The 27634-nt window shown below is 38.6% G+C and overlaps 1 protein-coding gene across 1 annotated transcript in view; it reads left to right on the top strand.

The window, feature by feature from the left end:
- Positions 1 to 1558: 1558 nt before the first annotated feature.
- LOC307117531 (carbohydrate sulfotransferase 11) overlaps positions 1559 to 27634 on the top strand; it is a 27891-nt gene continuing 1815 nt past the window's right edge. The window contains exons 1-3 of the mRNA XM_079802429.1: positions 1559 to 2073; positions 25723 to 25805; positions 26965 to 27634. The exon at positions 26965 to 27634 is cut by the window's right edge and continues 1815 nt beyond it. Of these exons, the coding sequence (XP_079658555.1) occupies positions 1980 to 2073; positions 25723 to 25805; positions 26965 to 27634 (847 nt within the window). The 5' untranslated portion in view covers positions 1559 to 1979. The remainder of the gene's footprint in view (positions 2074 to 25722; positions 25806 to 26964) is intronic.

Below are 27634 nucleotides of genomic sequence, written 5' to 3'. Positions count from 1 at the left end.
TCTGCTGAACACAAAAGATGATATTTAGAAGAATGTTTGTAACCAAGCAGAGAGAGCAACCATTGACTGCCATACTAGGGAAAAAAATACTGTGGTAGTCAATGGTTGCTCTCTCTGCTTGGTTACAAACATTCTTCAAAATATCTTCTTTTGTGTTCAGCAGAACAAAGAAACTCATTCAGGTTTGGAACAACTTGAGGGTGAGTAAATGATGACAGAATTTTCATTTTTGGGTGAACTATCCCTTTAATTAATGAAGATGGCAGAAGAAGACTGTACATTCACGAGATGGACGTACGCGCATTACATCGAGTTTGTCAGATATAAGGACAAGAAGAACGTAGGCAAATGCAGTCATATGCAACCTTTGTCTAAACCTTTGTTATTCATCCTTTCTTGCATTGTCTTCTTGAGCCTTCACTTTGCCTATTATATGCTATATTGTTAGATAGCCCACATTCATTATGCTACATCATATCGCCTTCTACTGGATGTAAAATGCTTTGTAGTAGCCTACATTTAGTCATTTTAGAATTTCTGTAGTTATTTTGGTGAAAGTAACTCAAAAGTAGCATAATACAGGAGTAATGTAACGCATTACAATTCTGAGACAGTAATATTGTAATCAGAATCAGAATCAGAAAGAGCTTTATTGCTAATATGCTTGCACACACAGGGAATTTTTCTTGGTGCTGAAGCTTCCAATGCACATGTACAATACAAACACAACAAGAACATAGTAATACAATTAAAAATATGAAAAATAGTATAAAAAATATAAGGTCACAGTTACGTTTAGTAATGTAAATAATTACTTTTAAATAACAGTAACAAGTAAGCTATAATGTAGTTTGGAAGTAACTTGCACAACACTGTAGGTGACGCACGGACACAGTCTGTGTCCTGGTTAAAAATGCTTATTTCTCTGGATTTAAACATTTTTGGAAACATTTGGATAATACATATAACATTGTTATAGTGTTTTTTTTGTGTGTGTGTGGATATTTTGGTCCAAAAATCTTACATACTGTGCCTTTTAAAAGTTAGTCATCTATTTTTTTTACTTCAAGACTGGTCCAAAACTGTTCAAAGTTAGTCACATAAAAGGGTGGATCGGTCTAATTTGAATCAGAAAAGTAAGTTTAGAGATAAGAGGGAAGCAATCAGTCAGGATGTTCCTGTATTTTCCACCAGATGTCAGTGAAAATACATTATTTGTACAAAATCACCTTTGACACGTTTGGTATTTTATAGAGACATTTATAAATGTGTGCATTATTATTAGCTATATTGAACATTCTGATTTCTTTAAATGAAAAAAAGAGAGATAGATTCGATATTTATTTAAAGTTATAAAAGTGAATTATAAAGTCTATTTACATTTAAGTTTTAAGCCTGAAAAAGATTAGTTTGATATTTTATTTTTCGTTCAGCAAAGTTACAACACGCTCGAGTGTTACGTTCACACTTCAGAGGGGTTCCAGTTGTTGCGTCACATCCAGGGGCCCCTGGGGGCTCAGCTAGATGCTGGTGGGCGTGACGTCATGCCCGAAAGTTTGATACAATGCCCTCCATGTTTAGGGGAAGTTGAGTTCTACTGACAACACCAACATGTGACGTACCGAAGACATAAAGATGATCAATGGAATTTATGCGTAATTGACGCGACCGCGTGGGAAGCGACGACTCGATGAAACAGAGTGGGACCTGTAACGTTAAAGTTTTTTTTTAGGTGAATGGTTCGCGTAACACCCAACTATAAAACGGTCTGTTCTCCGCTAGACAAGCGGGCTGCCGCGGGTGAAACGTGTAGGCTATCGGAATTAGTATTTACGGAGTTGTTTTTAGACTGTATATATGTTGTTTCTCACTAAAATGAGGAACCCGCTGGACAGACGCTTTTAGGATTGTTCCTCAGCCCTTCTCGGACCTCCGTCGCCGGGCGAGAGTCGGGCATCGTCCGTTAGAGGAGTATCAGAATGAAAAAGCCCAAAGTGGGTCGGATGTTTCTGGCGACATGCGTTGGGTCGTTTTTCATTCTCATATTATACTTCCAGACCATCTCAAGATCAGGTGAGTATTACTAATAAAGTAGCGAAGTCTAATTCATGATGGATTTGCTCATTCGAGTCGGAATCTTTTAAATGAACCGGTTCACAAAACAGGTTCGAACTATTTGTTCGCAAATCAGACTGAATCGGTCCAAGCGTTTCTCGAATAATGACACCGAGTCATTGAACCAAGAACCCGTCCGATTTGATTCATATAGGCTATCAGTTTTATCAACACATAACAGATTTGGTTTTGAATTGTATTTAACATGCAGAAACGTTTTTCAATTGAGACAAACTGTTATTGTTCATTGTATGCTATAGCAAATTTAGCTTCTAATAAAATGACTGTTTTTAAGAGCTGAATCTTGGATCCAATCAACAAATGAACTGGACACATCAATTACAATAAATCATTTAGAGAAAATCTGAAATATTCATATATTCTGTAGCCCATGTGGCTTAGTCAAGTCGCCTACATTTATATATAGCGCTTTTTATAATATAGATTGTTTCAAAGCAGCTTTACCGTGATAATAGGAAATTAATGGAAGAGAGATTGTGTTGGCTGTACATCAGCTCTAGAAAAAAGTTATTGCATGCTAAAGACAATAGCTTTTTAAAATTATTATTATTGATTAATTTCCATTGTAAAAAAAAACATTAGTTATTACTTTGGGTCCACTTGCACAACACCATTTTCAACTTAAATAGAATACTTTTAATGCGTTCTTGCCATTCATTTGCATGGCAACAGTGTTTGATGGCTTGGGAACGCAAACTTTGAAATAGTTTTGAAACGATATCGTTATCATCTTTATGTAAACTTCAAAAACCGTGAATCTGTGAGAATGGTGACGGCATGCACGTAAGCATTACGTGTTTAGTCCATAGGTAAGTGCATTTGAATTAGGGATGGGCATTTTTGTCAATTTCTCATTTCGATCATCGATAGGTCTCAAAAACGAGTACTCGAGTACTCGGGGGCGGGGCATGTGCAGGGGGCGGGGCATGTCCGTCATTAAGATAATGAAAACTGTTATGAAAATGGTTGTTGACAAATACAAACGTGACATGAAAACATGAACATATAAAACAAAAAATAACTGCTAGATTATGATGCATAAATGTCTTTGAAAAAGAAACATCTTTATAAAATGACCGTCTCAAATAACCAAGTCAGTAATATCGAGCATTGCCTTTGAGCTGAAACTGTGAAATAACACCACCCTGCAGAGCTTGCTAGCTGGTTAATAAACTCAACCAACGCACCCTATATCAATATTAATATGAAGATTATTATTAACCTATTACGACATAAATCAACACAAAAGGACGTGAATGCGCACGTGAACTTCAGCGTGCTAGATTTTACAGGCGAAGGGTTTGAAACGGAACATTTTGAATGCGCTCTTCCCTTAACAACACTGATACACGGACAACGAAAGCACACAGAAACAACATTTTATTAAAATCGTGTTCTCATTATAGTGCTATGACAGATTGACCCTGCACATCATGCACTTAATTTTATTATTCATGATCGAAGCGTTTACAGGCATTACTGCGCGTTTTCGAACTCATAACGAAAAGCAACTTTAAATAAACTAGGTCTACTGTTAAAAAATACGAGAACAGTATAGCACTGCTGCATTACTAATATCAATGATTCTGAGAAAGAAATAGCCTATCTAAATAGAATATGACTGTTTCTAAACCATCATGTCGAGCATGAAATATGCGTTTGAGCTGAAACTGAAGAGAATGAACAACAGCCGGTATAACGGCAGTGCTTTTCTAGCTCTAGCCTATTAAGCTCAACCAAACGCTTCTTATATTAGATTAATCAGATATAGACAACATAAAAGTAATCTTACAACGTGCATCTGCAGAAAAGGACGCGAATGCGCACATGAACTTCACGCGCTAGTCTGAGTGTTCTCGCTAGTTTCTCTGTGGATCAGCTGATACACGGGGAACTAAGCACAGATCATTTACAGCATTCTATTTCCATCGTTTTCTCATTATAATGCTGTTATTGGCGCTGCACATCTTGCACTAACCATTCAATGATCACAGTGATTCCAGACATCACTGCACTGCACGGCTCAGTTTCACTTTATTTCGCCGCGGTCAGGAGGCGCTGTATAACGCTAACCAATCAGACCTCCGGTACCGCGCAAAACAACGCAATAACCAATAAAAAAGAGACAAATATTTTTTTCTCAGGGCGATCATCGTTCTCATGATCGATGATCGCTGTCACGTTGGAGTACTCGATTACTCGACCACTGTTGCCCAACCCTAATTTGAATATGTTTGTGCGCAGGCGCATGGATTTTCTTTACAAAATGACCGTCAAATTTCTTTTCTGGCATGCATAATAAGGCGTTTTTAGCCATTTCCACGGATCCATGTGAATGGGAATCATGATGGATGGACAAAGTTTATTATAACATAGTAATAGGCTATGCAACATCCAATTTCATTTGCAGTTTAACAAGGTGTCTGTCACTTGGGCGTAAGCAGATCATACAGAAATGTACAGAAATGTACAAATGAGCTCACACTAATTAGCCATGAATTTGCCACAATGTAAAATAGTTATGAATTGCCACGAGAGTGACAGACATCCATAGATGTCTACTGGAATTTAGTCTGAGAGTGAGTTAAGACCGTAATATTCAGCTGCTACAGTTAGTGTCAAAAGTACCGGCCGCGATACCAAGTCGGTACTGAAATTTAAAAAATGTGATGCTTTGAGCGCTGTTGAGCAGAATCGTAAACACCTCTGATGGGCCATTGTGCTCACGCGCTCATCAAATATGTCTGTGATTGGCTGCAATTGGTAATTGGTGATTGGTAAATGGACATCAATGACGCTTTTCACAAAGCGCTTACACAGATAGCTCCCGTTGAATGCAGGCGCCTATCAGCCTAAAAAAATTATATTTATTAAACAAGCCAGACGGGGCAACCTAACGCAGACAAGTTAGCTTACCGTTTTTTGGTGATATGACCTGTTTGTCGTCGAGCTGTGATATGCAAACTGTTGCTTGCAAAATTTGCATTCGACTTTTTCCCCATTTTCTATTTAAAAAAACTGCTGCCACACTGCCGATGTCTTTGTTGACATGGTAGAAGAGGACTGACTAGGAAAACGCTCTCACAATTAAATAAATAATATACAGCAAAGTAGCCTACTTCAATCTGTCTCTCTTCTCCAGTGGGTTGGGCTAATCCAAAAGAAGTGAAAACAAGGGGGGTGTTCTGAAGACAGACTGTTACCTGTGAAACAGGGGTGCTCTGAAAACACCCCCATTAGCAATAAGTGCTTTCCACCTGATTAATTGAACGCAGCAAAAAATCGACCAATCAGAATTTTGGCCGAGCCAGAACGTATCGACTAATAATCGACTAATCGACTGGGAGATTACAGCCCTAGTGTACAGCTAATTCTTTCATTTAGAAAAAAGGGAAGTTAGATAACTTGTTTCACCTGCCAAATGAAGGTTACAAATCAGACTTGTAACATGACCACATCCTAAATTCAATCTTTCAGTGATGGCCGTTAACTGTGGGCACCGACGATTTCCAGTGCATTTTGATCTGTAGCTCCTCCCAAGTCTGGACATCCTAAATATCTGGGGTCAGTGCCATCAAGGAAAGGTTGTTATTTTGCTTTGGTCTGATCAAGGTTATTAAACGTTGCTATGCACAAGGGGTGTGTTGGTTAAAAATCTAGGTTGGTAGCTGAATGGTTGCTAGGTTGAACCCCAAAAGGGCCAATCCATGAAGAAACCAAAGTCCCAACAGTTTACAGTTGCATTAAGCATAGTCTCCTTTCTCTCCCAATTTTGTTTCACAGTCCACCCGTTGAGAACTATTGTTCAAAACAATGTTACTAAATGAACCAGTGAGATCTTAAGCAATGACTGTCTGGTTGAGAGTCTGATTTAGTGCATTGTCATCACTTCCATTTGACAAGCTTAGATAAAGCTTAGATAACATAGACATGCATGCCACATAATCGCAGTTCCTCTGACATACAAAAAAAGATATCAGACTGTCCTCAGAGCGCACAGACTTCAGCCTGTTTAGAACAAAAAAGGCTGTTCAAACCCACTGGAAACAAAGCAGACGGAGAGAAAAACTACCCGTGGAATGTTTGGAAGGCCCCCACCGGGAGACTCTGGGGCATTTCAAAACCTTTTAAACCTTTCCCCTGATGCCTCTGAGAAGAACGGATCACCTTAAAAAAGGATAGCATGAGATTAGAGAAGAAGGGGGAATTAAAGGTCATGGCTTTGACTTGGTCCCGCAGTTGGGATAGGCCTCATATGACCATGAATTTTCACACACTGATTACTTGCATTCATGTATGGAGGAGGTAAACCTGTGCTGTGACGGCAATTTATGAGTATGAAGAATCTGGACAAAATCAGAAACAGCATGAAGTGTTGAAATATGTCATGACAAAATATACGTGGGTTATGGTAAGTCTCCTGTGAATCATGGATAAGAGACTTTGAACATAACCTGGTAGTAATAATAGCTAATCTTTTTTTTATCTTTTTGTTTTGCAAACAAAACCTCTCTCTTTGCCCAGGAGACATGCACTAGAGCCAGGTTCAGACTGTTTGGTGAAAATGTTATTACACAGCCAAGATTGCAAGGCTGGCGTCGATTCGTCATCGTCCCCTTTTTTTTAGTTGTTGAAAAAATGAATAATCCACTTCCCCTGATTAGGTTAGGCTCCATTGAACGTTCTTGTTAAGGCATGTTAGTATGGCGTTAAACAGCTTCTCAAGAATAGCTCAGGATTTGACCTTTGAAAGTTCTCCTGCCAGAGGCAAATAGCTCGACTATGGCAAAAGAACGCATGAGATCCTTCATTTGTCTCTCCTTAACAGGTGTTTGTAGACGTTCACACCTGCGTTTTTGAAGACGCTTCTCTCCACTTATAATTGACCTATCGGTAAGCCCCGCCCACCTTAGTTACTGTTGCTAACTCGGACAAACAAACAAAGTTGCTATATCTTACAATGTACAGCTGTCAGTGTGAAAACCTTATCCCAAGATGTTTTTGGACACCGAATGATGGCCAAACTTTACTGATGGTTTATGAAGTTTATCACATCGTTTGTCACTCAAAAAAATCATCGTAAGAGCTGAAAAAATAAACAAAGCATAAGAAGTGCGCATTAACGTCTCATTCACAAACTCTCTCTCTCTAGCCCTCTCTCCGTGGCATTACCATTAACATACACAGCAAATTACACAAAAACACTCACTGTAAACAAACATATACACAGAGGACACTTTTATTGTTTAGACGTGTGATTAAGCTTATAACTATATTTCTAATTGTGTAGTTAATATTGTGCAATATTTCAAAGTATAAGTTACTTTATATTTGTTTTAGTATTATCATCTTATTACTCAAATGAATTTGAAATGTGATTAATGAATGAGACCCAGTGAGAGTATAATGCAAATGAATGTTCATGCTGTGCATTATTTGCTTAAAGCTTTTCTTGTTTGGCACATGGACAAATATTCTCTGAGCCACACCTCTTGAGTGGTTACAGGGTCACACACACTTCACAGGAAGTTTGGCTAAACTATATACCACTGTGTCCTCTTAGCTTCTAGAAGTGGTTCCAGTAAAAAGAGCTGATACAAGTGATCTTAAAAGTAGTGTTCTGTATGTGTCTTGGCTTAACTTGCAGCAGCAATCAGTAATTACCTTAAAATGGCCTTTCTGTTTATGTATGTTTCTTCACAAAACCGCTTGGTAACTGTCCTCGTGTTGGCGCATTTATTCTTTGATCAAGTTTGCAATAGGCAAGTTGTTTAATTATCGAATATCGAATTTCCCTTCATTCCTCTGCTGACATGCTGCTTTTTACCTGAAGCCAACATCAAGAAAACTTGTCCAGCCAAATGGCAACCGGTGAGATATAGCTAATAAAAGTTTAGCGGTTTGTCCATGAGAAACATATGGAGCTCCTTTCTTTTCTGTGCAGTAAGTGCTTGTGAGTCAGTGCACAGATCAGATACTCAACTGGACCCTGGGTCAGCTTTGGTCAAAAGATCTTTGAACATTTCCAGTAAAGTGAGGGTCATTTCTTTGCCCTCAGCTCCATCACACCCACTGTGAGAAGTTTGAAACTAGGATCTCTGTCCTTTCAAAGTCTTGTTCTCTTCTGATAAGGGTTAATACTGCATCTGCTGAATGTGCAGCTCTTTCATCGCTTATCTGACCACCATCAGTTACTGCGGCTCATTTTCACAGAGACACTGCTGCTGACTTCGACACACGTTACTCTTCTCTTTGCTTGTTTTGTTTGACAAAGACCGTCTGCTTAATTTCAGACGAGCGTTTTACTAAAGTCCCTTTAAGACAAGTCATTTCACTCGGCGCCAATGTTGTGCAAGTTACTTGCAAACTGTAATACGTTAAAGATTACTTGTTACTGTTATTTAAAAGTAATTCGTTACCTTACAATATTACTGTCTCAGAATTGTAATGCGTTACATTACTCCTGTATTACTTTCGAGTTACTTTCACCAAAATAACTACAGAAGTAGAACTTAACATTCTAAAATGACAAAATGTAGGTTATAGAGCATTTTACATCCAGTAGAAGGGGATGTGATGTAGCATAATGACTGTGGGCTATCTAACAATATCGTATATAATTGGCAAAGTGAAGGCTCAAGACAATGCAAGAAAGGATGAATCACAAACGATCCAAGTCTGTTAAAAGTATGGTAGAGGTGATTATCTGGCAATAGCATGGGTCTATTCATATTAGACACAACAGAACTGTATGTAAACTCTAATGCCATGACAAGATGCACATTTGTTCTTTTCTTATTGTTGTCATTATTTTATTCTCTTTAATTTCAAGAGGTTCACAACACAAAACCATGATGCACCAAGTGCAAGAGATGTTTTTTTTTTATATTGCTAGTGCTATTTCGCGACGTTGATAGTTATTTCGGTTTTAGACAGGTTGCATTTGACTGCATATTTTACGTGATAGGCAGCATTTGACTATCACGTTCTTCTTGTCCTTATCTCTGACAAACTCGTAATGCGCATACGTCCATCTCGTGAATGTACAGTCAAGGCGACTGCCATCTTCATCCATTAAGCCTTGTTTACTTTCGTTTTGCTGACTGTGCGCGCGCCTCGTCCGTTTGCGGAGGTGTTTATACTCGCCGTGCTCGCCGTTGTGCTATTCTTTGAAAACCCTTCTTTAGCCGCTTTTCTACTGGCCAGCGCGAGCTGTCATTTAGTCTTTATTTACAAACTTGGACACCATACTGTCCACGACTGTCCACGAACAGGTAATAACTTACTTGCATTTTTCATTCGTTGTCTTGCTGTTTTTTTTCTGTTGTTTTTTTTTAACAATTTTATTTTTGGGATAAAAGTGTGTTGTAACGCGAGCATTACTGAACATGTACCGAGTAAAATATTACTGAAAATTGATTAGTAATGCCTTACACTAATGCGTTACAGCAAAAAGTAATATGTTACTGTAATGCATTACTTTTGTAACACGCTACTCCCAACACTGCTCGGCGGCCATCTTTGAAACGCCTCTCGGGCAGGCAAGTGCAGCACCTATCTCTTTGAGCACCTATCAAATTCTCCAAAACTGTTCGCCAAGCTTATGATTAAATTTCATTGTTGAAATCACCAATGAAATCATACAACAACAGTCTCATTCATTTGGTTTCTAAATGCTTGAATCATGACAAAAAAATTAAGTTTTCAGCCTGGACAAAGCTAATGCGCAATCCTAAGCGCGCGTATCAGAAGACTGCCTGTTTCTATAGCAACCGGAGCTGCAGTGACGCGACGAATTTACTAATCAACAATTGGCTCTTTCATTTGGAAGGCGGGGCTTATTCGCCATATTGGCCGTTGCACTTTCTCCTATAGAGGATATGCATATGATGTCAGATGGAGTGACTGCGGTTATGCCCCACTGAGTGGTAAAAAGACTAGGACCGCATTGGTTTACAGCAGGGGTCTTCAACCACTCTTCTTTCAGGGAAAGATTATATATATATAACTTTTACTTTTTGTTACTTATAGGTCATGTATTTAAAAAAAAAACATGCACACACACATCTTGTATCCAGTATTTTGCCTTTTAATATTTACTTTTTAAGTCATATTTCAAAAAGCAGTTCAACATTGCAAGAGCTTAATGTTAATAGTTCAACTATGAACATTATACCAAAAATTCAAAGCAAGTGTAAATAATCAGCACATGTCAATGGTCAACATATTTGTACAGCACTGTAACTGTAATGCAGAGCTCTTAAACGTCTTTTGTTTATAACTGTTTAACTTTGATACATTTTTACATTAACAAAATATATGCATGTATTCACAACCTAGGTCAGTCTTTTGCTAATGGCTAAAATTGCATTTGTTTGATCTTGAAAGAGCAACAAAATTGGGCTCATAAGAAGCTGATGGAGGTGTTCACTTGAAAGGGAGGAACGAGTGTTGTTTTTGATTACATTCATATGTGAAAAGCTCGACTCGCATGTGTAAGTTGTACAACATATTCAAATTGAAAATGGCCAAACTTCTGACTTTCAAACGTTCAGAAAATATGCTGACGGTGAGTGTAAATTGGTTCTTGTAATTTTTAAACGTCTTCCGGCAGGGAACAAATCCGATTGGCTAAACATGAATGCATGGCGGGCATAAATGTTTAGTAGGGCCGGATAAAGACCCCATGGACATCCCTTAGGCCCTGTCCACACGAACACAGTTAATTTCAAAACTGCAGCTTTTTCTACGAGGTTTGGCTGTTCATCCACACGCAAACGCAGCTTTTTTTGAAAACTCAGGCCAGGGTGAAGATCTTTAGAAACTCCGGTTGCAGCATTGTCATGTAGATGGTGAAACTGGAGATTTCAACTTGTGAAGTCGAAGTGTGCGCAGTTCTCTCATTTGTTTGACGTCAGATTGTGCACCGTTATCTCTTTTGTTTACATGAGTCGAGTCTATGCAATGGCGGATGTAGCTTTTAATAACAGTGCTTATCACATGTATACAGATACATGCACAGCTATCTCATTGTATTGCAGAACAGAGGCGCCAGAATGCAATAATACAAAATAGTAAGGCAAGTGTGTGAAGCTATTACAGTCCACTTGGGCCCTGCCCCTGTTTATATACAGTTACCTGTCACTGAGTCCAAAGTAAAGGAACTTGTAGAAGGGTTTCACTGAGCCCATGGATGGGACCCATGTGGAAATCAGGCAGCCAATCATAGCATGGTTTTGGCGACAGAGATTTTTTTGAAACCGTGCTTGTGTGGAAGCGATTGTTTTTTAAAATGGAGGCAAAACTCTGGTTATAAAAATATCTGTGTACATGTGGACTAGGCTTTATTTGCTCATTAGCCATTTCCACTCCCTAACATAGTTTTTTTCCATATGGTTTGCTTTTGAATTTAGTTTTTACAGATTATTAAATCACTATTATAACATTAAAAAAAAATTTTTTTGTCACTTTTTGTACTAAAGTGTGAAGTATATATTCGTAAGAAAGGTCACAAAGCCTCATGAAAAACACTTGAAAAAAAAAAAACTTTTCTTCAAATTGCAAATTAAATGACACAGACAGGCAGCGTTGAAGCGTTGCAGTCCGTTGAAGATGTCAGTTCAGTGCAAACTCACTGATTGCGAAAACTCCCATTTTAATCAATGACTCTGACTAAAATTTTCAGGGAATCTTTTATTTACACCGTGCCCGCTTTGTTTGTTACAATGAGAGGATTTGTGCATGTGTAAAACTTGGCAAACTTGCACTAAATAAACTCATTGAGCATTTTGAGCGATACTGGCCGGATTCTCACTACCGGTAACATGACTAATGCTGCAAAATCACGTTATGAATAGACACATTTGCTAGACTGGGTAAACCCAGCCTGATCTGCCGGCGATTTGATTTCGTCTTGCAACTCAGTCTGGAAACCTGTACATTAATTTCTACTGCTTCTGTTACACTTTTGCGGGAACCAATCACAGACTGGCTTAACCACCTGGTGCGCTATTGGAGGGTTTGACACGAGGACAGATAGAGAAGTGATGGGTCGTTCCCCGTTGATCATGCCTCTTGTGGTCTGATTGGTTGAAGGACTATCCAATTGCGTACAGTCATTTGAATTATGCTCGTTGATCGACGCTCTTGTGGTCTGATCGTTTGAAGGACTATCCAATTGCGTACAGAGTCATTTGAATTATGCTTGTTGATCACGCCTCTTGTGGTCTGATTGGTTGAAGGACTATCCAATTGCGTACAGAGTCATTTGAATTATGCTCGTTGATCACGCCTCTTGTGGTCTGATTGGTTGAAGGACTATCCAATTGCGTACAGAGTCATTTGAATTATGCTCGTTGATCACGCCTCTTGTGCAGTAGAAAATACATAGCAGACTCCCCAGACCAATGTTCAATCTTAAATTGAGCTTGGTCTGGTGATAGCCAGACAACACATTTGCAACAACGTTGAACTTGTGTGACATGTATATAACAGCCAGATCGCATTAATTTACTCGCTTTTCTCTTTATTAAACAATTAAAAATGATATGTTACACGTAGTAATATAACTCCGTTAATCTTGCAATAATAATATTACTTTGTATTGACCTGGCCAAAAAGCCAAGTTATGCCGCCATACCCTACCCAATTGATGCAGTTTGCTGTGGTAAAAATGCATATTTAAGGGTAATTGTAAAGTAGATTTGCATTGTTGATGTTTATTGTCACAAAAATGTTTTGTGTGTGCTTTTTTTTTCTTTTTTATTGCAGCAATGAAATGGGTCACGATAGTCAACTAGATGTCTGACAACCGACTAGTCTTCAAATTATACAGGGCTACAGGGTTAATTTGTTCACGGATAATTTGTTCTGAAGCATTTACACTGCATGCCTGAAAACATGAGCTCATTCTTTACCATCAAGCAAACCTCCATTGCTCTTACATTGGCTTGTTGGAAAAGTTTATGAAGTCCATTACTCCAGAGGCCTAGAAGTGAAACTGTCTTTGATCCTTGAAAATTGAGTCACATTATGCTGTAATTTAAGGTCAAATTGAATTTTGGAATTGTATTTTCTCCAGTAATGCAGCCTAAACAGTTTCCCAAATTGTTTACGTGTCTTTTACACATTTTACGCTCTAGTTGTAGTAAATTAGTGATTATGCTCGCGCAGGATGGCGTCAGCCTTATCGATTTTAGAATAAAATCACCTCGGGATGCAATAATCCAAGATTTTGGACTGATTTTTGGATTTTGGCATTTAATTTTTTTTTGAAGGGATAGTTCACACGAAACTAAAAAGTAGGACATTTTTTACTCACCTTCAGCTTTGCTGCTTCAAGAACACAAAAAAAGAATACAATTTGAAGGATGTCTACGTGTTTGTCTGTGCAGTAAATGTTTTGGACTCCATTGTCTTCCATTGTATGGACATATATATAATTTTGTGTTCTGCGGAATAAAAAAGTTTGAAAAAACACTTAAGGAAATGATGACAGAAGTTTCGTTTTGGAGTGAACTCTAACCCTTTAATATTACATCCTATGTGCTAAGAATGTTACAGTTTATAGATGCTCTCTTGCACAGATAACTAAACTTACAGCAGTTTAACACAACTTTCTGGCTGGATCCTACAGGCACATGTGTTTTGGTGTAGCATCATCAGCCAAAGCTGGTCCGTCTAAGCATTATATTACCCATAAAATGACATAACTCTGGGAGCCGTACTGCTCCACAGGGCCAAGTTTCCCAATAGACCGGTTTTATATTTGCGCACAAGATGCATTTGATTAAACATGCTGCCGGGGCATTGGTCAGTATCCCGCCAGCTCTCCCCAATCCTTCGCTCTTCCTTTCTGACAGGCCAGACAGATTTTAAGCAGTCAGAGATTTGTATGGAATAAACAAATCACGCTAGGTGACTTGCACATATTGTTCGATTGCCAAACCATTGCACTCGTTTGTATATAAGGCAATTCCTTGATGTAGAACAGCCTGAGGGTTGTAAGTTTGTTGTATCTATCTTGTTTTGATCATTTGTTCGCTCTTCAGGGCTGAGAAAGAGAAAAAGACTGCGTCCATTTAATAAATAAAGGGACATTTCCAGCCTAAAATGGAATTTTGGGATGAACAGTCACGGCTCTATGTTAGTCAGGGATAGAGTGACACCCTCACAAAGAGGCTCAGAGGAGAAAGAGAGAAGCATGGTCTTTCTTCACCTTTTCATATCATATGCATCTCTTTCTCTCTTCTCAATTTCATCTATAGTAATGAGAGTAAAGCCATAGCTATGAATGGAATATTGTATAGTACAACACGCTGGGCCACTATGAGTGGACGTAACTCTATCCAAATCTCTGATTAAGCACATTCTTCATTCTGTAATGGATTTTGCTTTATGGCATATTAAGGCACCCACTGGAGTTCTACTTCCTCTAGTGTCCTTGGGGCAGAAAGGAAAATGATTGCTTTAGTCAGATAACTATTCACTTCTGCCCTAAGAACACTTTATGGTCAGTAAAACTACTTTTTACAGAATTCAGCATACGCATTTTAGTACTTTTGCACAGTAATTTAATCAAACCAGTCATTCTCGGTCATGTTCTTTCTTGTTTAAAAATGTGTTGTTGTTTTTTAAAGGCAGGGTAGGCAATTTTTTGCAAATAATTATACTGATTGAAAACTCTCTTCACATCCTGATTGCAATCAATAATAGAAGTAGTCTAAATATAAAAAACATAGACTGTAAAAAAAAAATATGGACGTAGTGTCCGTGACGTCACCCATAGGATTCTGAAGAGCAGTTTTGAAGCGTAAAGTAAGGTCGAGCTGGCCGTTGCCATCTTGGCAGTACGTCATTGCTCGTCACTCCCGGATAACAGAAAATGGGCAAAGTGGCGGGACATGGGCGGAGCTGAGGTGACGCGATGACTAACAGACAGCAGACAAACGGCAATCCACCTGTCACTCGAAGTGGCCATATCCTTAATTATGCAGAACTTTAAGGCTTTATATAATATAAACGAATGAGTTATAAAAAAAATTCACCCCCCTCACAGTTGTCATGAAGGGCAAAATTAGCCGTATAGACCAAAACCACAATTTGCCAGGCTGTAAACATGTTTTTTTTTCTGCTGTAAAGTTGGGCATTTTAACATGGGGCTCAATGAGATTCTGCTCCCTTCTGGAGCCTGTCCCTAGTGGCCAGTCAATGAATTCACTTTCGTATTGGCTTCAAGAGAAACTGGGGGAGGTTGCCGCTTGATAAAAACACACACATATATCTTCTGTGGAAGTCTCTGGACCAAAAAAATGTTGTCCAATTCGGACTGTCCTACCTGCCTGTCAACATGTATTTCCATACATCCGCGCACTCCTCATATGTCATCAGCGCAAACAGCAAAAAAAACTGCCGCAGCCACCTTTTATAGTTCCTCCTGAACCAAAATAACCATCTTATGCTGCGTTCACGCCATGTCGAAACCGTAATTACATGACAACCTGTGAGCTGTTCACGTCCTCAGACTCGTATTTATGCATTTCGATGTCAACACTATCAACACTAGGGGTGTAACGATATTCAAACCGAACCGAAAAACCGTGATCCACCACCCACGGTTCGAACCGCGATACTCTCATGTCGAACCGAACGCGTCCCGCCCCCTGCTGCCCCAGCACAGCTCTCACTTCACCTTATGCCACAAAATATTTTTTTCTTCCTTGACATTAGATTAAATAGTAATTAGTACACTTTTAACAACTAATAAGAGCTGTATTTTTACTAAATATTATAATAATAATATTATTTGTCATGTCATGTGACTTAGTTGCATGGTGGAAGGGCGAAAAGAGCCAGTTTCCCCATTTAGCCAGGTAGGCAAAATGCTACCTTGGAGTCCCAGCAACATCGTCATTTTTGTAGCTTGTTACAAAATAAAAAATCTCTCACCTCAGAAAACCACTCCATAACCACTTTATTTTCACTTTATTTTGTTTATTTTTAAATTAGAGTGGTGCCTACTTTATAGTGTTAACAAAAACTGCTATTTAATATCTTTAACTTATAGGCCTATGTATTCATCAGAATTAGTCATATTCATACAATTAATCTGTTTGTTAAGTAGGCTACAGTGGGACATTACTTGTGTGTGTCATACATTTTTATGAAATAAATGAGCTTTTTTTAACATTATGGTAAATGGTAAAATTAGTAGATTATTTCTGACTAGTCTACAGAAATTTATTTCATTTTACTCAGGTATGCTAACTGCTCTAAAGTTAAATTATTGCTGTTGTTATTAAGTTAAAAGTGAATCTAGTGTTATTATTGCTGGTGCCCGCCGTGAACCATGAATCTACAGCAAACAGAACCGAACCGAATTGTGGCTCCAAAACCGTGAGATAAACCGAACCGTGGCATTGGTGTATCGTTACACCCCTAATCAACACCGAAATAAATCTACAGCTGTCACGTGGTACAAGTCAGAGGTCTGTAAACTGTAAATGATGTGCTTTGAGACACAAGGTAATTTAACACCATCTCTCGTGACGCTTTGCAGAATCTGCTGTGTGTTTTGGAGGAGGCGTGGCTTGGGAGAGCGCTCTGAAGGGAGGGTGGGAACACATGCTTTCAAAGCTAGCTTGCTATTGCTAGCCTCTCCGAAATTGCCTACCTTACCTTTTTTGCAGCACCCATATTTATGGGGTGCTTATTCAGAATGTCCACTTTAATTGAACATTCATTCATATCCGTGTATATCCAAACAAAGATAGCTCTAAATGGCAATTACATTTTTGTTACTAAATAAAATAGGGATGCACGATATATCGGCAACATATCGTTATCGGCCGATAAATGATTGTTTTTGATGTTATCGTTATCGGTCCAATAAGAAAATTTGACCGATATAGTCAAGCCGATAGATAATGTATTATTTCCTTCAGCTGAGACGGACGCGCTGTCCACCATGATGGGTTTGAATTGCTCTAAATATGTTTGGAATCACTTCGAAAAGGAAAATACAGTTATGTGCAACATGTGCAGCGCAAGTCTTCTATAATCTACATAAAATGATAATGAGAATAGAATAGGCTGTAAAAGAGCGTTGTGTTTCAGCGCGTTTGTTGAGGGAAGAGCGCGCCCACGGAGTTACACCTTCATGACGAGCACAGTCAAGTTCGCTTGTGCATTCACAGCCTTTTGTACCATTGTAAGTTGTAATATTATTTATTATTATTCTGTGTATGTAATATCATATAGGATGCGTTTGGTTGAGTTAATAAACGATGCAGTAAAGCACTTCATTGTACCGGTCTTTAGCTTCAGCGCGCGCCCACGGAGTTACACCTTCATGACGAGCACAGTCAAGATCGCTTGTGCATTCACAGCCTTTTGTGCCATTGTAAGTTGTAATATTATATTTATTATTTTGTGTATATAATCCCATATAGGATGCGTTTGGTTGAGTTAATTAACGATGCAGTAAAGCACTTCATTGTACCGGCGCGCGCATTTCAAACAGAAATGCACAGCATTAATAACTACTGGGACTGTCCTATACATAACACTGCAATGAGAATATTTCTGTTATAAAACGTAGTGAATTCTCTGGGTTTAGTTGTTTTTCAGCGCGCTGTTGTGGGAAGCGTCAACAACGCATTCTGACCAGCACAGTCAAGTTCGCTTGTGCATTCGCGTCATTTAAAGCATATGTAAGTCGTAATATTACGTTTTTGTAGTATAAACATCTGATTAAAGTCATATAGGATGTGTTTCGTTGAGTCAATAACCCGCAGTGCTTCACTGTACCGGTGATCATCTTCAGCTTCAGCACGCGCTCTCAAACAGGGGAAGAGCATCCACAGGAGTTATAACACTTCACCTATGCGTGATTTTGTGCTAATATAAGTTGTAATATTATATTTATTTTGTATAAATATCTGATTGTTCTCATATATGATGCGTTTAGTTGTTAATTAAACTTCTAAGCGCTTCAGTTTATGGTTGTTCGTTCATTCTCTCCAGCTTCGGCGCGCTCTCAAACAGCAACATTATTCCTAATAAACTAGACTAATATTACAGATGTTTACTATTACTGTAATATTAAACATATTTTTTTTTTCAAAAACACAGAAGCATTATTTTTAATAATTAGCACTTTTATTGTTCTCGTATCATTTCCATCAACAATATGGTTTGATTAAAACCATTTCTTTATCGTATGTGCGGAGGTTTTCATGCACTTGCTGTTTAATGCTGGTTTAACAGGTTTAATGCTGTTCAATTACTTGTTTGCATTATTTAGGTATATTATTTTTATTTTTTAGACAATATAATTTTTGGTAACATTTTACAAATAAGGTCTCATTTTATTAATGCATTAACTATCATGAACAAACAGAGAGCAATAACCTTTGTTTCTTTTAGTAATAAAATGTTTGTGTTTTGTAACAGTCCATTCACAGTTCATACCTAATGTTAAAAGACACAACTTTGGGTCTGAATATGTTGAGATTAACATGAACTAAAATTAATAAATCCTGTTGAAGTATTGTTCATTCATTGTTGGTTAACTAATACTAACAAAAATTAAACCTTATTGTAAAGTGTTAAAAAAAATTTTTGGCCATATGAGTGTAAAATTAATTTGAAAAGGTAAGGAATCTCACACTGGTTCAAATAGGCTACTGTAGTGTATAGGTTTGATTTATGTTGAAGTGTTTGGGACATGGCTTAATGGTGAGCCTTTTGTTTTTGTAATCAGGCTCTCAGAGTTTATTAAAATTTGTATTTAGATTTATCGGCCAATATATCGGTTATCGGCTTTCAAATATTAAGAATTATCGGTTATCGGTATCGGCCAAAATGTTCATATCGGTGCATCCCTAAAATAAAACTATGGTTTTACAGACATTCAAAGAAATGTTATGCCCTACAGGATTTTACTGTAGTTTTTTTTCTTTCTTTTTCTTAGAAATCAATAATTTTTAATTTTTCAGCATGACTGCAGATTAATGACTTTTAGAGCTACATATAGCGATTTATCTGTACAATAAAATACCTTACATGCCTATTGAGTAATAAAAACGCCATTTCAAATCCCTCTGTAAAGCCAAGCCAATGTTGATTCTTGTTTTATTACGACGTCTGTCGTGTTCCGTTTTTGCCAGCAGATTCTCCTCTGTTCAGGGTTTTTTTTTCTTTTCTCACTTCCCCGGAGGTTTAATATTTAGTGTTAAAGGCACAGTATGTATGTTTCACCACTAGAGGTCACTTAATCAAAACAATGTTGTAGCTTGATGACGCCATGAATGAGCATGGAATCATGGGAATTGTAGTTGTGACTCTTTGCCTCCACAGCCAATGGAAAGGAATCCAATGGCAGAAATCCTGTTCACGAATGGGCACATTTATTTAAGTTTTATTAACGTTATGGTGGTACGAAGCAGGATGTGCCATGGGAGCAAATGCTAATGAGAGAGCTTTTATTATGCTTATGCTGCTGTCCCATCCGCACTTTTCGTTGTGTATGTGGGGTAACGCAGTGCTGTTTTACATGGTTAAAACACTCATACTAAATACATTTGAGTGTGTTGAAAGTTATAATGTTACTCGGTAGCTGGTATGACAGGATATGACGTCATTGACAGGCGACAATGATATTTTAATCTAGAAATCTTTCATATTGTGCCTTTAACCTTTCTCGCTCATTTTGACAACTAACCTATGCCACACCCACACCATACACGTGTCAAAGTAGCCGGAGCAACTTTTCTCTATTGACATTTTTACGTAGTGCAAATTTTTACGTAGTGCAAAAATGTGGTCAGGGTTGAGCTGCAATATAATACACAAAATACCAAGTTTGAGCCCTACCAGGTACAAAAGAAGACACTGTTGTCTCCACCGTTTTACTAGAGTTTGTCAAAGCAAAACACAGAAGTTACTTAATCAGTTTGATCTGCTTTTCTGTGGTGTTACATCTAACTACTACTGGAAATAGTGTTTTTGAAGTAGCGTTTTCTGGGGAAATGTGCATGAGTCAAAACATGTGGCTCATAGTTTTAATGCTTATTTTACGTGAAAAAGAACAGCTTATGAAAAACCCTGATTTCAACATTAGACTGGTTTCGCTTCTCATGGGTTTCATGGCACATGATGCTTCCTTACATCATAACATCCAGGAAGCATAAGCTAATGTTTCCGTTGTAGATTCAACCAGAGCAACATGATCCTCAAAGTCATTTGAATGTGTTTCCAGTACCGCAGCCTAATTATATTTAGACTATAGGGGCGAGAGCACCAGCTGTGAAGACAATTGAGAAGATAAATCATTTGATTTCGGGAGTAAAACAAAAACTCAAAAGTCAACGCACAGAACCAAAAACTCTCTCCACACGAGGCCGAGCAGAATTCGATTAGTAAGAGAGCAGTTGCAGCGCCGCAGGAGGGCTTCCTGCCCATTACCTTGCGAACTTTTGATAAAAGCCTGCTGATTTGTGTGTTGTCCTCTATAAACCCTCACAGGCCAACATAAATGGCCACAAGCCTGTGTAGCATTCCAGCAAACAACCTTTGTTGTTGCCGCCTGGCCTGAGTTGACTTGAGGAACCTCACTCATAGTGCATACTAACAAGGTTAAAAAAAGAGACCTCATTGTTTCCCACCTTTGGATGCCTTTAAACCCTTTTTTCTACCAAGTAGTTGTTTTGAGGAACTCATTTAGTATTTATTTGGGTGATACTGTATTGCCTTGTCATAATTTAATGTCATGTCTTTTTCTTCTAACAATTCTCAACAGAATACTCTGTTCCTGTGAAAAAAAAAGTCATAAGAGGAAGTTCGCGTCATTCTGTGGTTGTGAATCAGACAGTCTCTAACGGCCTCTTGCGCACACTTCCTTTTATCTTAAAAATGATTATCATCTGATGTTTATGATTATGAGTATTTTGTGAAGACATATCATTTTGCGATGGCAGCCCTGATATGATTGTACTTGGCACAGACTTCAAATTGTGGCTTTGAGTAACATTATTTATAGAGTTCCTTTTTATGACAGTTTTTTTACACCACAATTTAAAGGGTCATGAAACCCCAAAACAATTTTTTTGTTTTTGTTTTAGATGTGAACAACAGATATGTACAGGCTGCACATCACTGAAAACACTAAAAGCACTCATACATTTTACCTACAAGTGTGGGTTATTTTTGCATTTTTCTGAGCAGTTTCGTTCTTCCGGGTTGAAAAGCAAAGTCGAAGCAACTTCACGGAATCTGAGGTAGAAGTGTGCCTTCCGAGTGTGTGACTGGCTGAGAATGAACTCTTTAAACCCAATCACACGCATTAGATCACATTACAGCGGAGAGAATTCAAACAACACGCGGCGTGCATGAGAGCCGTTTCTGTGCGGAACGCCACGATGAGTTTAACAGCGCTCACCTTGTGGATCATATAGATCACGCAAGTTTTTAAGGACATATTTCATATACTCTAGTGCTCTAAACATGGACCATGTATGAGCACATATTTAATCACGTCGTCTTCAAATGAAATATATGTGCAAATGACACTGATACAGCCGTACGTCTGATCATGAACGCGATGACACAATGAAGTATTCTGATACACAGAAGACAATGATGTTGACCGAAAATTCAAAGAATGTGCAAAAAAGTAGCCATTATTATTTCAGAGACGGTAATGCTCTTAAATGTAATTAACATATTATTAGACCATTTAAATGTCCTTCCGCGTTTCGATTTTTAAAACGCATCAAGGTGCCCTCAACTCTGTTTATTTTTCTCTATTTTAATATTCATGTGTGTTGCAGGTCTGTGTTTTATTGGTTGTTGTCTCCTCTCTTCCCCCCTCTACACGCCCACTTTTCCACAGATTTGCACACCCTTTTCTTGAGACTTTTTCAAACTCTGAGGTGTGAACGACCAGGCTTAAACAGGGGGGTTTCACGACACTTTAAAGGAACACACCACTATTTTTGAAAATAGGCTCGTTTTCCAACTCCCCTAGAGTTAAACATTTGTGTTTTACCGTTTTCGAATACATTCAGCCGATCTCCGGGTCTGGCGGTAGCACTTTTAGCATAGCTTAGCATAGATCATTGAATCTGTTTAGACCGTTAGTATCTCGCTCAAAGAGTAGTTGGTAGTTAAAAGAGTAGTCTGTAGTTACATCGTGTACAAAGACCAACGAAAAATTTAAAGTTGCAATTCTCTATTTGGCTAGGAACTATACTCTAATTCCTGCGTAATAATCAAGGAACATTGCTGCCGTAAACGTAAATGGCAGCACCTGAAAATAGTCTAACTTCCGTCAACATAACCAACGTGACAACCTGCTTGCACAGGGAGCGTGCTGGGGACTATTTTCAGGTGCTGCGTAATATCCGCTGCACCCATGGTACAGCAGCAAAGTTACTTGATTATTACGCAGGAATGAGAGTTTAGTTCCTAGCCATATCAGCCTAGAAAATCACAACTTTTCCATCAGTCGGTCTTAGTACACGATGTAACTACAGAAGAGTCAAGTTTTAAATAGGATAAATATTGAAACTCTCAGGTCATTTTTGAGCGAGATGCTAACGATCTAATCAGGTTCAATGATCTATGCTAAGCTATGCTAAAAGTGCTACCGCCCGACCCAAAGATCGGCTGAATGGATTCGAAAACGGTAAAACTCAACTGTTTAACTCTAGGGGAGTTGGAAAATTAATGAAAAAAAAATTGCTGTGTTCCTTTAACAACTGCATTATCATTTTTGTGACATTCACTGAGCGGGTCTAATGTATTTGCTGAAAGGCAGACGTTCGTGAGTGGGCAACATCTTCATGACTGAATTAATTAATATTCACATGCCTTAATTTTGCAGCCTAATTATACAGGGCTTTTAAGTGAACTAGCTGTTCAGGCACTAGTGCTTGATGATGCGCTCCAGCTGTTTGATTATGAAAACTAGTTTGAAGTGTAGACCTCCTTGTGCAAAACATCACTTCCATTATAAACAACATAAGCATTTCACTTGCAAATGTTGCATGGTCACTCTTAAGTGTGAAGTAGTTTTCACATGTGTTTTGTTGGATTTGCAGTCTTATAATCATTTAATATATCCATCTATCTATTTGAATAATGAGGATATATGAAAGCTGGGAAAGCCATCAGTGCCTGCTTTCATAGCACAATTTTTGGTCTGTATATGTACTCAGCCCCCTCCCCATTTCCTTCTTTCTGCCTTTTCCATGTTATATCATGTTTTTTTCCCTTCCATTTTCCATTTGATCTTCATATATGGCCCTTTTTTTACTAGGTCTTTTTGGCACTTTGGTGTCCCACTAAATATTTTTACTTAATTTAAAAATGTACCATACCGTTACCATCATTTATTTAAATTTAATTTAATATTTAAAAATATATTTGTTTTTTATGTTTATTGATATAAAATGACAAAATAGTTAAAGTTTGCAAAAATTACAGTTTTACATTTAAAGTTTTTTTTTTTTTTTACTTGCCCATGGAAAATGCCTTTTCTCTTTTTACCATGGTTACTTACTCACTTAATGTCCAGACTTGATAGCTTACGCTCTTTCTCTCTCTGAGTCTGAGCATTTAAAATATCCCTTTGACTTTGGCACATGTGCAAAACCAATCACTTACGTTAGTGGCAAGGGCCCCAAAACAGACTGAAGGAGTGTGTGTGTGTGTGTGTGTGTGTGTGTGTGTGTGTGTGTGTGTGTGTGTGTGTGTGTGTGAGTGTGATGGGTGGGAAGGGGAGTAAGGGGGAAGTGGCTTGGACTGAAGAGAACAGACTGTTCCTATAGAGAATGCAAATGTGAAGGAGGAATTTTATGGCTGATCAGCTAGGTGCAGGAGTCAGAGAAGGCAGTAATTGTGTACCAGCCTGATCCCCGCTGCTCCCCATATGCCCAGAATTAAAAGCTCTAATCTTTTATAGCTCAATAACGTGATCATTCAGACAAAGCACTTTGATCTCTGCTCTTGCAACACAAGGTCATGAGTCACTTAACCCCAAAGACTTCCTCTTTCTGAGGAAAATGTATGTAATGCTCGAACATGCGAAACTAACCACCAGAATGCAGGGATGTTGTGGGCGGTTGCCAAGGCATTACTATAAGTTAAGGCGAGTGGCTTTTTTTAGCATGTTATGGGGCTGTGGCTCCTATAATGTCAGCTAATGTACCCATTGTATACGTTTACGTATGCAATATTTTGCTTATGGACAGTGTTGCCAAGTGTACAGTTTTCCTGCAGAATGGTGCGGTGGTGCTCCAGTGGTGAAAATCAAGTTTTTAATTTATGTCTATGAGGTGTTGTTAATATGCTTTCAGACAAACCATGTGCAAATTCAAAGGTCAACATCACCATTGTTGAGTATTTTCTCTTTAAAACTGCAGTGAACTAAAAAACGCGCTTTGAAAATGCTGGCGTTTCTGACGTCATTTCTACCTTGAAACCAATCCCGTCAACGTGCGGGCGAGCTTTAGCATATCATTAACTATTCTCTGAAGCAGTGGACTGAATCTCAAGAGAAGCCAGGTTATCCTGGTATATTTTTCTGTTGATATGAAAAATCGGGTAGATTTAGCAATATAGTGGGTGCATTATATGTACATATATTACAATGTTATAAGGAACTATATGCCTTTCTCCACTGACGTTCTAAGTTGTTCAAAGCGTTTCTAAGGATGCAGACTGAGATGGCAATTGGCAAATTTATGTAACATTAGTAACACATTATTAATGCCATAATTATGATTATATAAATAATATTATATAAATGCAGTCCATTTACCATTTAATTACTGTTATGTGTCCGACGTTGTAAAGAGTGATACCATTGTGCAGCATTTACATCAGTAAGTTGGCCAACTGTATTTCTGAGTGTGTGAGGGTGGGGCTAATTTGCATATTCATGACTCCTCGTATACTAAATGAAGCAAGGCTGTAGAGTTACTTTCAGGCTATTTTAAAAGGATAGTTCACCCAAAAATGAAAATTCTGTCATCATCTACTCATCCTCAAGTTGTTCCAAACCTGCAAAAATGTCTTTCTTCTGCTGAACACAAAGGAAGATATTTGGAAGATTGTTTGTAACCAAGCAGATCTCGGCAGTCATTGACTACCATAGTGGGGCCAATGGCTACCATGGTAGTCAATGACTGCTGAAATCTCCTTGGTTACAAACATTCTTCCAAATATCTTCCTTTGTGTTCAGCAGAAGAAAGATTTGAAAAAATTTTTTGTGTGAACTATCCCTTTAAAAAAGGGGAAAAAAACATAAAATATCTCATTTAGGTGATCAAATATGCGTTTTAAGGGATACAATTATTGACTATAGGGGGAATTTTTATGATTTCCACCCCTGTATGTATGATTTCGGCGCTCCAACACCCCACAGACGTACAAATTCAGTGGGGAAATCGCCCGCCTGACTGAGAAAATTGCATTAGGCTATTTTTGGGCTACTTTTGCTGCATAGACTTGTCAAACCTGCTTATGGAGCCATTAACATTATGTTTGCATTTCTCATCTTTTGCTTTTGTTGTGTGCTCGTAGCTTCTGAACAGATTTCGGGTCGGAACAGTTTCTCGGTTAAATCAGGAAGAAGTCCTTTGCAGACACTACAAGAAAATGACCAGGTATGTATTTTTGCAGCTGAAATCATAGAAATGTTGTTGACTTGTACATATTAAAGTTATTGTTATGTTAAGTTATGAAATCATTAAATAAGACAAAGTAAACTTCGTAATACTTTTGAAAGTATAAATTATACGATTTCGGTGGATATCGCTGATTAACAGAGGACGGGGTGAATTCCTCGGGCCCCTGATGTTGAAGGGACGGATTTTAACAGCAGTGGAAGTTGAATTACTAAAATAACAACCTCACATTCCTGGTGCAGCTCAATTCATTTTTACCCCTAACACCTTATTCATACCATCATCTTATAGACACATCCAAACCAACCGACAATAAACAAATTACACGCATTACAACTATGTCAGTGTATAATCTGAAATAAAAGATGTTTTAGTTTGCTTTCACATTATAAGGAAGAATCTGTGAAGCAACAGGTTTTGTAAATGATTAATTATTTACTCAAACTTGCGTTGTTCCAAATTGTCCATTGAATTTTTAAAGTATGAAAGTAAAAGGGATCCGAGTCTGACGAATTCCAAAATGGCAATTTGAAACACTTTTTTTGTTGATGGGAATTTGACACTTTTCATTGTGTAACTTTATTGTATGGAAATCAAACAACCAAGATCTGCTAAACATCTGCTCTTGTGTTTTATGGACAAAATAAAGTCGCATGGGTTTGGAAAGACATGATATGGAAGAAAATTATGGCAGATTTTTCATTTTTGGGCGAACAATGCCTTTAAAGTTCTGAGTGGAACATCTAGATAAGGTCCTTCCAGTTGAATCACTACCAGCTCATCAAATCCTATTATATTCTTGCCTTTATCAAACCCATCTGCGGATCATCCCCCAGGCAAAACCGTTACCCTCCCATAACAGCTTTGTGCCTCATGATTGCACAAGAACTTCCCTTAAACATAGCAACTGTCTTATCATATGAAGTCACACAACTACGTGTGGTGCAGTTTGTGGTTGTCATAATTGCACTGTTAAGAAATTCGGTTTCAGAAGAAAATATTGTCTGTCTTAAAGCAACAGTTAACCCAAAAATGAAACTGTTCTGAACCCATTTGACTGTCATGGAACAAATGGTGACTTTTTTGTTTCTTTTTTTCCATTCTATTTCCTCTTATGCCACTCTGTCCTGTCCTCCAGCTGGAGCAGTCTGCAGTGCAGGCCACTCTTCAGGGTCGAAGGGAACTCCTGGAGGAATCCTGCAGCACCCACACCCGCAAAAGACGCGTACTCGGCCCAGAGGACCTCCGGCACCTCATAGTGGACGATAAACACAAGTTACTGTATTGCTATGTCCCCAAAGTGGCATGCACCAACTGGAAGCGTGTAATGATGGTGCTAACAGGGGACGGGCGCTACCGCGAACCGCTGGCTATTCCCGCCAACGAGGCACACGTAGCGGGCAACCTGCGTTCACTCTCGGAGTACTCCACGGCCGAGATCAACAAGCGTCTGCGCACGTATCTGAAGTTCGTCTTTGTGCGCGAACCCTTCGAAAGACTCGTCTCGGCCTATCGTAACAAGTTCACCCGTAGCTACAACACGGCCTTTCATAAACGCTACGGGACCAAAATCATCCGGAGGCATCGTGCCGACCCCCAGTCTGAAGCACTGGAAAAGGGCAATGATGTCTCCTTTGAGGAGTTTGTGTATTATTTAGTAGACCCTCAGACTCAGAGAGAGGAACCGTTTAATGAGCACTGGGAAAGGGTTCACTCGCTTTGCCACCCTTGCCTGATCCGTTACGACGTGGTGGGCAAGTACGAGACTCTTGCGCAAGACTCCCGCTACATCCTGAAGTTAGCGGGTG

The sequence above is a fragment of the Gobio gobio genome (genome assembly GCF_949357685.1).
Source record: "Gobio gobio genome assembly, chromosome: 21".
Lineage (NCBI taxonomy): Eukaryota > Metazoa > Chordata > Actinopteri > Cypriniformes > Gobionidae > Gobio > Gobio gobio.
This window is presented reverse-complemented; position numbering and strand designations above follow the sequence as displayed.